We start from the raw sequence: 13,072 nt of genomic DNA, 5'->3' as shown, positions 1-13,072 counted from the left end.
GCATATTTATTGTTCATTTGTACAAAACTACGATGATTTTGTGGTTTTTATTGCTTTATTCTTCAGTGAGTGTGTGAGATCGTGACGATGAATAACAAGCAATTTTTATTGGTTTTGATTTGGGGGGGGGGGAAGAATGAAATGAAATGTATGATTTCTATAACTATCAATAAACTTCCGAATGCATTCTGCATGTACATGTGTAAGTAAAGTTGTGTAGTACAAAACTTAGTCACGAGTCCCCTGACTAATCATGTCTCTTCTGATTCCCATAACATTGGATACATTTAATTAGTATTTGACATTCTAATTTTCTGTTATAATCTTGTGCTTGTATAAATTAGTTCAATATATTTGCACCATTTTCTTTTGTATTGTAACGTGTAATGACTTAGACGAAGGGATTAAAAGTACCATTAGCAAATTTGCAGATGATACTAAGTTGGGGGGTAGTGTGAACTGTGAGGAAGATGCAATAAGGCTGCAGGGTGACCTGGACAGGTTGTGTGAGTGGGCGGATACATGGCAGATGCAGTTTAATGTAGATAAGTGTGAGGTTATTCACTTTGGAAGTAAGAATAGAAAGGCAGATTATTATCTGAATGGTGTCAAGTTAGGAGGAGGGGGAGTTCAACGAGATCTGGGTGTCCTAGTGCATCAGTCAATGAAAGGAAGCATGCAGGTTCAGCAGGCAGTGAAGAAAGCCAATGGAATGTTGGCCTTCGTAACAAGAGGAGTTGAGTATAGGAGCAAAGAGGTCCTTCTACAGTTGTACCGGGCCCTGGTGAGACCGCACCTGGAGTACTGTGTGCAGTTTTGGTCTCCAAATTTGAGGAAGGATATTCTTGCTATGGAGGGCGTGCAGCGTAGGTTCACTAGATTAATTCCCGGAATGGCGGGACTGTCGTATGTTGAAAGGCTGGAGCGATTGGGCTTGTATACACTGGAATTTAGAAGGATGAGGGGGGATCTTATTGAAACATATAAGATAATTAGGGGATTGGACACATTAGAGGCAGATAACATGTTCCCAATGTTGGGGGAGTCCAGAACAAGGGGCCACAGTTTAAGAATAAGGGGTAGGCCATTTAGAACGGAGATGAGGAAGAACTTTTTCAGTCAGAGGGTGGTGAAGGTGTGGAATTCTCTGCCTCAGAAGGCAGTGGAGGCCAGTTCGTTGGATGCTTTCAAGAGAGAGCTGGATAGAGCTCTTAAGGATAGCGGAGTGAGGGGGTATGGGGAGAAGGCAGGAACGGGGTACTGATTGATAGTGATCAGCCATGATCGCATTGAATGGCGGTGCTGGCTCGAAGGGCTGAATGGCCTACTCCTGCACCTATTGTCTATTGTCTATTGTACCGTTATGTAATGGACATGCTTCCAGGACCCTATTTGAATTAACATATGATTGACTTTGTTATTTATTATGTTTTATATGTTACTGGGCAAATTCAAGCGCATTTGTGTAATTTTGAGCAGTGAGAGTATCACCTGAATAAGTGGATGCGAAATGTGTGTGACAGCCACAACTGTAAATTTGCAACGGGAAACTGTTTCTGCCTACCTCACTTCAAACTCTAGGAAAAAAAACTGCAGATGCTGGTTTAAATCGAAGGTAGACACAAAATGCTGGAGTAACTCAGTGGGTCAGGCAGCATCTCGGGAGAGAAGGAATGGGTGATACCGAACTCGCTTATCTTCCAGACTTCTGAAGAAGGGTCTCAACCCGAAACGTCACCCATTCCTTCTGCAGTTTTTTTTACACATGTACATGCAGAACTCATTCAGAAGTCTATTGATAGTTATAGAAATCATACATTTCATTCTCTCCCCCCGTCCAAAACAAAAACAATAAAAATGCTTGTTATGCATCATCACGATCTCGCTCACTCACCAAAGCATAAAGCAATAAAAACAACAAAATAATGGTAGTTTTGTACAAGTGAACAATAAATACACCGTTAATAGTTTTGAAAGCCGTATTTCCAAACCTCGAAGAAGCAAAACTGGAAAATTCGGATGAAACTCAGGTCTGTATACACGCAGCAACTCAGCCAGCAAGAATGTTTATCACGAATGACCTATGGCCTGGGCATGTTGTGTAGGAAAATAACTGCAGATGCTGGTTCAAATCGAAGGTATCACAAAATGCTGGAGTAACATAGCGGGTCAGGCAGCATCTCAGGAGAGAAGGAATGGGTGACGTTTTGGGATGAGACCCTTCTTCAGACTGATTTCAGGGGAGGGGGCGGGACAAAGATAGGATGTACTGGACTGGGCATGCGTAGTAGAGATACCGAATTCACTTATTAAATATAAACCAATTTCGACAAATCCACAATATTTAGCATCATGCAGTTTCGGCACGGTGGCGCCGCGGTAGAGTTGCTGCCTTACAGCGAATGCAGCGCCAGAGACTCAGGTTCGATCCCAACTACAGGCGGCGTCTGTACGGAGTTTGTACGTTCTCCCCGTGACCTGCGTGGGTTTTCTCCGAGATCTTCGGTTTCCTCCCACACTCCAAAGACGTACAGGTATGTAGGTTAATTGACTGGGTAAATGTAAAAATTGTCCCTAGTGTGTGTAGGATTTTGTTAATGTGCGGGGATCGCTGGGCGGCGCGGACTCGGTGGGCCGAAGGGCCTGTTTCCGCGCTGTATTTCAAAAATCTAAAAACATAAACTGTTTTCCTTGCCACAGACAATGCCTAACATTCACATTATTTTATGATCTGAATGCCTGTTACCAGACCATCTTCTCTTAGAGAGCATACAGTTGTATACATAGCACTCACCACATACCTGGTGCATATGAACTGCTTGGATTTCCCCAAGCCTCCTGCATGGCATCAGTAATAGTCTGCATTACCTCACTCTCCATAGGTGTGGTTGCATTATGATCCATGTAAATGCTGTTTTGAATGCAAAAAGTATTTTAACTATTCCGCATCTTCAACCCACGAGCCCTAATCGTTCACTTTGTGGCAACAATAAAATACTGATCATACCCAAGACTTATTATGATGCAAGGAAAATTAGTTAAAATTGCTGGTAGGCACCATAACCTGATTGCTGCCTTTTACATCTGTAGACTGGGTCCCAGACTGAGGTGTTGAAGCTCTCTTTCTTATAATGTGGTACAAATCGATTTATTCAAAAAATGCTGGAGTAACTAAGCAGGTCAGGCAGCATCTCAGGAGAGAAGGAATGGGTGACGTTTCGGGTCGAGACCCTTCTTCAGACTGATGTCAGGGGGGCGGGACAAAGGAAGGATATAGGTGGAGACAGGAAGATAGAGGGAGATCTGGGAAGGAGGAGGGGAAAGGAAGGGCAGAGGAACTATCTAAAGTTGGAGAAGTCGATGTTCATACCACTGGGCTGCAAACTGCCCAGGCGAAATACGAGGTGCTGTTCCTCCAATTTCCGGTGGGCCTCACTATGGCACTGGAGGAGGCCCATGAGAGAAAGGTCAGACTGGGAATGGGAGGGGGAGTTGAAGTGCTCGGCCACCGGGAGATCAGTTTGGTTAATGCGGACCGAGCGCAGGTGTTCAGCGAAGCGATCGCCGAGCCTGCGCTTGGTTTCGCCGATGTAAATAAGTTGACATCTAGAGCAGCGGATGCAATAGATGAGGTTGGAGGAGGTGCAGGTGAACCTTTGTCTCACCTGGAAAGACTGTTTGGGTCCTTGGATGGAGTTGAGGGGGGAGGTAAAGGGACAGGTGTTGCATCTCGTGCGGTTGCAGGGGAAAGTGCCCGGGGTTGGGGTGGTTTGGGTAGGAAGGGACGAGTGGACCAGGGAGTTACGGAGGGAACGGTCTCTGCGGAACGCAGAGAGGGGAGGGGATGGGAAGATATGGCCAGTGGTGGGGTCCTGTTGTAGGTGACGGAAATGTTGGTGGATGATATGTTGGATCCGCTGGCTAGTGGGGTGGAAGGTGAGAACGAGGGGGATTCTGTCCTTGTTGCGAGTGGGGGGAGGGGGAAGCAAGAGCGGAGCCGCGGGATGTAGAAGAGAGCCTAGTGAGAGCCTCATCTATAATGGAGGAGGGGAAGCCTCGTTTCCTGAAGAACGAGGACATCTCGGAAGCCCTAGTGTGAAACACCTCATCCCGGTCGCAGATGCGGCGTAGACGGAGGAATTGGGAGTAGGGGATAGACTTTTTGCAGGGGACCGGGTGGGAAGAAGTGTAGTCCAGATAGCTGTGCGAGTCAGTGGGTTTATAGTAAATGTCCGTCACTAGTCTGTCTCCTGTGATGGAGATGGTGAGGTCCAGAAACAGGAGGGGGATGTCGGAGATAGTCCAAGTATATTTAAGGGCAGGATGGAAATTGGAGGTGAAGTGTATGAAGTCAGTAAGTTCTGCATGGGTGCAAGAGGTAGCACCAATACAGTCGTCGATGTAGCGGAGGTAGAGTTCGTGGATGGGGCCAGTGTACGTCTGGAACAGGGATTGTTCGACGTACCCGACAAAGAGGCAGGCGTAGCTAGGGCCCATGCGAGTGCCCATAGCTACACCTCTGGTTTGGAGGAAGTGGGAGGAGTCAAAGGAGAAGTTGTTGAGGGTAAGAACCAGCTCTGCTAGGAGGAGGAGAGTGTTGGTCGATGGGGATTGGCTGGTTCTACGGTCGAGGAAGAAACGGAGGGCTTCGAGACCATCCTTGTGGGGGATGGCAGTGTAGAGTGACTGGACATCCATGGTGAAGATGAGGGAGTGGGGGCCTGGGAACCGGAAGTTATCGAGGAGATGGAGAGCGTGTGAGGTGTCTTGGATGTAGGTGGGGAGGGATTTAACCAGGGGGGATAGGATGGAGTCGAGGTAGGTAGAGATAAGTTCGGTGGGGCATGAGCAGGCAGAGACAATGGGTCTGCCGGGACAGACAAGGAGTGCCCAATAGCTGCTGGGACGTCAAATTGTAAGTCAGTAAATATCTTCAAGAAATTAGTAAATGGGATACCTCATTTCTCATCATCAGGCTGGATTTTTTTTTTTAAGGAAGTGGGAGAGTTCCAATGAAGGATCACTGCACCAGTTTCACAGTCAAATTGCTTTCCAGAACATAGAAAAATAAGTGCAGGAGTAGGCCATTTGGCCCTTCGAGCCAGCACCGCCATTCAATATGATCATGGCTGATCATTTAAAATCAGTATCCTATCCCTGCTTTTTCCCCATATCCCTTGATTCCTTTAGCCCAAAGAGCTAAATCTAACTCTCTCCTGAAAACATCCAGTGAATTGGCCTCACTGCCAATTCCCAGGGCTTCTTACTCCTAACCTCGAATCCTCACACCGAAGGCCAACTTTCTTCACAACCTGCTGTACCTGCATGCTTACTTTCAGTGACTGATGTACAAGCACACCCAGGTCTCATTGCACCTCCCCTTTTCCTAATCTGACACCATTCAGATAATAATCTGCCTTCCTGTTCTTGCCACCAAAGTGGATAACCTCACATTTATCCACATTAAACTGCATCTGCCATGTATCTGCCCACTCACCCAACCTATCCAAGTCACACTGCAGCCTCACAGCATCCTGATCGCAGCTCACTGCCACCCAGTTTTGTGTCATCCGCAAACTTGGAGATGTTACATTTAATTCCCTCGTCTAAATCGTTAATATATATTGTATACCACCAAGTGGCGCCAGCAATGGCTGCCTCGCCAACAGTCTGTCTGTTTCTTTCTTCTTCGTCGTTTTTTTAGTATGTGTTAAACGTATGTTTTTAGTGTGTTTTAGCTTATTTTATGTGGGGGGTGAGGGAGGGGGTTGGGGGAAACCTTATCCAATCTCTTACCTCGACGGAGATGCGATTTTTTTCCATATCATATCTCCGTCCGAACTGTGGCCTAACATCGAGGAGTTGCCAGCCTTTGCTGGAGATTGATTTCGAGAGCTCCACTGAGGTCGCCTGTGGATTTAACCAGGGATCAACCACTGAACTCTATTGCGTGTGCCTGCGGACTTTAACATCATGGAGCTTGCAGTCTCTGGTCAGAGACCGACATCGGGAACTCCAAGCCGCAGGAGCTTTAACCGTCCCGACGCGGGAGCTTCGACCGCCCCGACACGTGGGCTTCGACCACCCCAACGCGGGGGCTTTGACCGGCGCTGTGGGAGCTTCAATCGCCCCGAAAAATGAGGGAAGAAGTTTAGACTTTATTGCCTTCCATCACAGTGAGGAATGTGGGGAATCCGCTGTGGTGGATGTTTATGTTAACTTTTATGTAGTTGTGTGTCTTGTTGCTTTTTTTGGTATGGCTGTATGGTAATTCGCATATCACTGTACCTTAATTGGTACACGTGACAATAAAAGACCTTTGAAACCTTAAAATACTGGGGTCCCAGCACCGAGCCTTGTGGCACCGCACTACTCACTGCCTGCCATTCTGAAAAGGACCCATTAATTCCTACACTTTGCTTCCTGTCTGCCAACCAGTTCTCTATCCATGTCGATATCCTACCCTCAATACCATGTGCTCTAATTTTGCACACTAATCTCTTGTGTGGCACCTTGTCAAAGGCCCTTCGAAAGTCCAGATACACCACATCCACTGGCTCTCCCTTATTCATTCTACTTGTTACATCCTCAAAAAATTCCAGAAGATTAGTCAAGCATGATTTTCCCTTCATAAATCCATGCTGACTTGGACCAATCCTGTTGCTGCTTTCTAAATGCGCTGCTATCACATCTTTAATAATCGACTCAAGCATCTTCTCCACTGTCTATGTAAGGCTAACTGGTCTATAATTCACCATTTTTTCTTTCCCTCCTTTCTTAAAAAGTGGAGTTGCATTAGCTACCTTCCAGTCCACAGGAACTGATCCAGAGTCTATAGAACACTATAGAAAATGATCATCAATGCATCAATGATTTCTAGGGTCACCTTCTTGAGTACTCTGGGATGCAGACCAACAGGCCCTGGGGATTTATCTGCCTTCAGTCCCAACAGTTTACCTAACACCATTTCCTGAATAATGTGGATTCCTTCCAGTTCCTCCCACTAGATCCTCGGTCCCCTCGTAGTTCTGGGAGATTGTTTGTGTCTTTCTGAGTGAAGACAGAACCAAAGCACTCGTTTAACTATTCTGCCATTTCCTTGTTTCCCAATCTCTTACCTCGACGGAGATGCGATTTTTTTCCATATCATATCTCCGTCCGAACTGTGGCCTAACATCGAGGAGTTGCCAGCCTTTGCTGGAGATTGATTTCGAGAGCTCCACTGAGGTCGCCTGTGGATTTAACCAGGGATCAACCACTGAACTCTATTGCGTGTGCCTGCGGACTTTAACATCATGGAGCTTGCAGTCTCTGGTCAGAGACCGACATCGGGAACTCCAAGCCGCAGGAGCTTTAACCGTCCCGACGCGGGAGCTTCGACCGCCCCGACACGTGGGCTTCGACCACCCCAACGCGGGGGCTTTGACCGGCGCTGTGGGAGCTTCAATCGCCCCGAAAAATGAGGGAAGAAGTTTAGACTTTATTGCCTTCCATCACAGTGAGGAATGTGGGGAATCCGCTGTGGTGGATGTTTATGTTAACTTTTATGTAGTTGTGTGTCTTGTTGCTTTTTTTGGTATGGCTGTATGGTAATTCGCATATCACTGTACCTTAATTGGTACACGTGACAATAAAAGACCTTTGAAACCTTAAAATACTGGGGTCCCAGCACCGAGCCTTGTGGCACCGCACTACTCACTGCCTGCCATTCTGAAAAGGACCCATTAATTCCTACACTTTGCTTCCTGTCTGCCAACCAGTTCTCTATCCATGTCGATATCCTACCCTCAATACCATGTGCTCTAATTTTGCACACTAATCTCTTGTGTGGCACCTTGTCAAAGGCCCTTCGAAAGTCCAGATACACCACATCCACTGGCTCTCCCTTATTCATTCTACTTGTTACATCCTCAAAAAATTCCAGAAGATTAGTCAAGCATGATTTTCCCTTCATAAATCCATGCTGACTTGGACCAATCCTGTTGCTGCTTTCTAAATGCGCTGCTATCACATCTTTAATAATCGACTCAAGCATCTTCTCCACTGTCTATGTAAGGCTAACTGGTCTATAATTCACCATTTTTTCTTTCCCTCCTTTCTTAAAAAGTGGAGTTGCATTAGCTACCTTCCAGTCCACAGGAACTGATCCAGAGTCTATAGAACACTATAGAAAATGATCATCAATGCATCAATGATTTCTAGGGTCACCTTCTTGAGTACTCTGGGATGCAGACCAACAGGCCCTGGGGATTTATCTGCCTTCAGTCCCAACAGTTTACCTAACACCATTTCCTGAATAATGTGGATTCCTTCCAGTTCCTCCCACTAGATCCTCGGTCCCCTCGTAGTTCTGGGAGATTGTTTGTGTCTTTCTGAGTGAAGACAGAACCAAAGCACTCGTTTAACTATTCTGCCATTTCCTTGTTTCCCAATCTCTTACCTCGACGGAGATGCGATTTTTTTCCATATCATATCTCCGTCCGAACTGTGGCCTAACATCGAGGAGTTGCCAGCCTTTGCTGGAGATTGATTTCGAGAGCTCCACTGAGGTCGCCTGTGGATTTAACCAGGGATCAACCACTGAACTCTATTGCGTGTGCCTGCGGACTTTAACATCATGGAGCTTGCAGTCTCTGGTCAGAGACCGACATCGGGAACTCCAAGCCGCAGGAGCTTTAACCGTCCCGACGCGGGAGCTTCGACCGCCCCGACACGTGGGCTTCGACCACCCCAACGCGGGGGCTTTGACCGGCGCTGTGGGAGCTTCAATCGCCCCGAAAAATGAGGGAAGAAGTTTAGACTTTATTGCCTTCCATCACAGTGAGGAATGTGGGGAATCCGCTGTGGTGGATGTTTATGTTAACTTTTATGTAGTTGTGTGTCTTGTTGCTTTTTTTGGTATGGCTGTATGGTAATTCGCATATCACTGTACCTTAATTGGTACACGTGACAATAAAAGACCTTTGAAACCTTAAAATACTGGGGTCCCAGCACCGAGCCTTGTGGCACCGCACTACTCACTGCCTGCCATTCTGAAAAGGACCCATTGCTAACTAATGCTTCCTCATTACACAATACCCAGTCTAGGCCTTCCCTCTAGTCGGTTCCTCTCCATATTGGTTGGGTGAATCTATATGTAGATTAAAGTCGCCCATGATAACTGCCGTACCTTTGCTACACGCATCCCTAATTTCCTGCTTGATGCTATCCCCAAACTCCCTACTGCCGTTTGGTGGTCTGTATACCACTCCAACAAGCGTTTTCTGCCCTTGGCTATTTTGCAGTTCTACCCATCGCGATTCTACAACATCCAAGCTAATGTTTCTCATTACTATTGCATTAATCTCCTCTTTAACCAGCAATGCCACCCTACCTCCTCTTCCTTTCTGTCTATTCTTCATGAATATTGAATACCCCTGCATGTTTAGCTCCCTGCCGGTCACCCTGGAGCCATGACTCCGTAATTCCAACTATATCATAACTACTAACTGCGCATTCAATTCATTCACCTTATTACGAATGCTCCTTGCATTAAGGCACAAAGCTTTCAGGTTTGATTTTCTTTTCTCCCTTTTACCTTTTGCTTCTGTCCTCTTTTTATGGCCCTCTGTCTCCTTGCATTGGTTCTCATCCCCCTGCCCTATTAGTTTAAACGTGACCTTTCCTATACTCTTTCCCGTTAACTGTACGCATGTGCTTCCACGTAGTTGACACTACCCCCACTGTTTAGTTTTAAACCCACCCGTGGGTTTCTGCATTATTAACATTTTTGACTGGCTTAACAGATGGCTAAAGCAAGGAGTTAAACCACACAATTCAAATACCAGCAGTTGGAAGCATGGCTAGCATATTCACTTCATGCTGCTTTTTCAATCCATGTTTTTTTTGTACTCATTTTAACTAGCTCGGATGTCAAACTGAAGGAAGTCAGTAAGAATCTTTCAGAGAGGCCAGTAAAGAGGATAGTTGGAAAGAACATTAAAGTATTAATGAAATTAGTTGGTAAACACTTCTCATTAAGAAACAGTATAGTCTATTTATATTACTGTAATTTCAATACATTTCTTTTACATGATCATATGGTCAAAGCTATGTCCCCAATTTTCCCAAGACGATCACACCTACTATTCATTTGATGAGCTTTTTTTTTGCTGCATTTCAGTCAACTTTTGACAACCTTGAGTAACTGGAGGCCCATCCGGTTTTGCGGTGCATGCATTGTTTTCCATTGCTCCACAAATATCTCAATAATTTCTGCAAAACACCTATAAAAGATAGAAAAATATCAAATCCATATACATTGGAATTTGTAAATAAACAGAATGACAATATACAAATGATAACTGATACCACAAATGCAAATTACATTTTTTAAAAAGCTTTGCAGCTCTGTATACCTTGTAATGAACAATTCCAAGTAAAGTATTTATTGTCATGTACACATGCATGGTCAAGTACTGATACAATGAAAATCTTGTTTGCAGCAGCATCAGAGGCACTTGGTCAACACATAAACACACAGGTTATGTATAAATACTGCATAAATAAATATAGGAAGTTAGCTGTTCCTGAGGGGTGGCGCCAGCGACGGCTGCCTTTCCAACAGTCTGTCTGTCCCTTTATCTTCGTTGTTTTTTAGTCTTTGTTAAATGTATGTTTTTAGTGTTCTTTAGCTTGTTTTGTGTGGGGGGTTGGGGAAATTTTTTCTAATCTCTTACCTCGACGGAGATGAGATTTTTATTTCTTTATCGTATCTCCGTCTGCACTGTGGCCTAACATCGAGGAGTTGGCGGCTTTTGCTGGAGACCGACTTTGAGAGCTCCACTGCGGGTGCCTGTGAACTTACTATCATGGAGCCCGCGATCCCTTTGCCAGGGATCGACCACTGAGCTCCATCATGGGAGCCTGCGGACTTTAATATCGAGTAGCTTGCGGTCTCTGGTCAGAGACCGACTTCGGGAACTCCAGGCTGCGGGATCTTTGACCGCCCGGACGCGAGAGCTTCGACCGCCCTGTCTGCAGATGGTTCGACTGCCCCGACTGCAGGAGAAAAATGAGGGAAGAATAGACTTTATTGCCTTCCATCACAGTGGGGAATCTGCTGTGGTGGATGTTTATGTTAACTTTTATGTAGTTATGTGTCTTATTGCTTTTTTTGGTATGGCTGTATGGTAATTAACATATCAATGTACCTTAATTGATACACGTGGCAATAAAGGACCTTTGACTTCCAACATCTATACTTCCTGCTCAAATGGTACCATTAAAAAGAGTGCATGGCCTGGATGTGAGGATCCTTGATGATAGATGCCACTTTCTTGAGGCTGCACCCCACCATAGACTGGACTGAGTCCACCATTCCCTGCAACTTCTAGCATTGCTGTGCATTGGAATTGCCATATCAGGCTATGATGCAACCAGTCAAGATATCATCTATAGTGTATCTGGAGAAGTTTATCAAGAACATTCAGTGACATGCCAAACATCTTTTAAACTTCTTAGAAAGTGGAGGCCATGGTCTTTGTGATTACACTATGTGCCGGGCCCCAGACAGGTCATGCAAGACGTTCACATGCAGAAATGTGTATACAGCCTATGCAACATTGGAATGTATCTAATCTAGCAATCTTCTTTCTGTGTCCTCTCCACGTGTTCATTTGCTTATTGGGGAAAACATCTCAATGACATAAATAGTGATTTATTCCTTTTTTCATGTAAACAGTTCCACTGTGAAAAGTGGCTGCTTTCCCACTGGGTGGTGCCATATGTTCCCTTTGCAGACTGTATCTTAATAAAAAAATAAACAGTAACTTGGTACAAAAAAAACGGTCTCCCCAAACAGTTGCATTCAGTAATACAATAACGATGTAATTCATGTACAAAGATAGCAAAATAGGAAAAGCGTGTGGTAAAATCATCTCCAACAATGAGTGCGAGAAAACCAAAACTTGACACAGAAGAAAACTGACCTTGCGTGCACCTGATTTGCTCTTTTCTCTTCTATCTCATCGACACATTTCAAGCTACGAGAGGGGCTTTTGAACTACAAATATCTTCTGCGTTTAATCGCAAAGTTGCGCTTTCGTTTCGAGTAAGCCGGCACAATCAATGTCGTTCTGCTCTGCCCTGCCTGGTTGACAGAAGTAATTCCCAGCTGCAGACAGAAGGAACGCGCCGGCCTGGTGCTACCCAGCCCACTATCTACTCCTCGGCCTGGCCTGCTGCTACCTAGCCCACTATCTACCCCTCGGCTTGGCCTGATGCTACCCAGCCCACTATCTACCCCTCGGCTTGGCCTGATGCTACCCAGCCCACTATCTACCCCTCGGCTTGGCCTGATGCTACCCAGCCCACTATCTACCCCTCGGCTTGGCCTGATGCTACCCAGCCCACTATCTACCCCTCGGCTTGGCCTGATGCTACCCAGCCCACTATCTACTCCTCGGCTTGATCTGCTGCTGTCCAAGTTAATATTTACCATTTTATTGCCGCGCTTTCCCTTTCAGGCTCTGACCACCTGGGGTCTTCCACCGAGGCGCTAGGTGGCGCTGGCGGGGGATGCCAGCAAAGATGCTGGAGGACCAAGATAGACCACTGGACTCTGGAAACCGTAGTACGGCATTGGGAAATTTCAGCGCCATTTTAGTAGGCAGACTCTGTGTGCCAGACTGGGCAGTATTCATAACTGCGATTTCTTCGTATATAAAATGTTTGCAAGCAATTATTTTTGTTCAACTACTTGGATAAGTTGATAGTTGACATTTATAACTATAAGAGTTGCAGCTTTGTGATCTTTAAACTTTGGATGTTACTGATTGAATATTACTCTGTACCTGGCCAATTGATCATCTTTAATGAACTGTTCTCCTTTGCTTTCTCTGTTAATTTTAATTGCACCTCCAGGAGCTCAATATCTTTTTGTTTTATTTTAAAAAGTAATGGAAGCAGAGATTAGGCATTTGCAAACAATAGAACTCTACTGTATCCACAATATAATTGAAAATACATTTAACTTAATACTGAAGGCAAGAAAATTTGAATTGGTGAATTGATTAGTTAAAAACCCTTGACA

At 45.4% G+C, this 13,072-nt stretch overlaps 1 protein-coding gene across 7 annotated transcripts in view; it reads right to left on the bottom strand.

Annotated features, from left to right (window-relative positions):
- Positions 1-12,528, bottom strand: part of scly (selenocysteine lyase) — a 34,796-nt gene extending 22,268 nt beyond the window's left edge. For 2 of the 7 annotated variants that reach the window (XM_078409953.1, XM_078409957.1), the window contains exons 1-3: positions 12,479-12,528; positions 10,126-10,265; positions 2,802-2,911 (exon numbers count right to left, since the gene is read on the bottom strand). In XM_078409953.1, coding sequence (XP_078266079.1) covers positions 2,802-2,911; positions 10,126-10,229 — 214 coding nt within the window. In that variant the 5' untranslated portion in view covers positions 10,230-10,265; positions 12,479-12,528. The other 5 variants (XM_078409954.1, XM_078409956.1, XM_078409955.1 and 2 more) reach the window with 5 other exon arrangements.
- Between the last annotated feature and the right edge of the window lie 544 nt (positions 12,529-13,072).

Source organism: Rhinoraja longicauda, chromosome 13 (assembly GCF_053455715.1).
Source record: "Rhinoraja longicauda isolate Sanriku21f chromosome 13, sRhiLon1.1, whole genome shotgun sequence".
NCBI classification, from domain to species: domain Eukaryota; kingdom Metazoa; phylum Chordata; class Chondrichthyes; order Rajiformes; family Arhynchobatidae; genus Rhinoraja; species Rhinoraja longicauda.
This window is presented reverse-complemented; position numbering and strand designations above follow the sequence as displayed.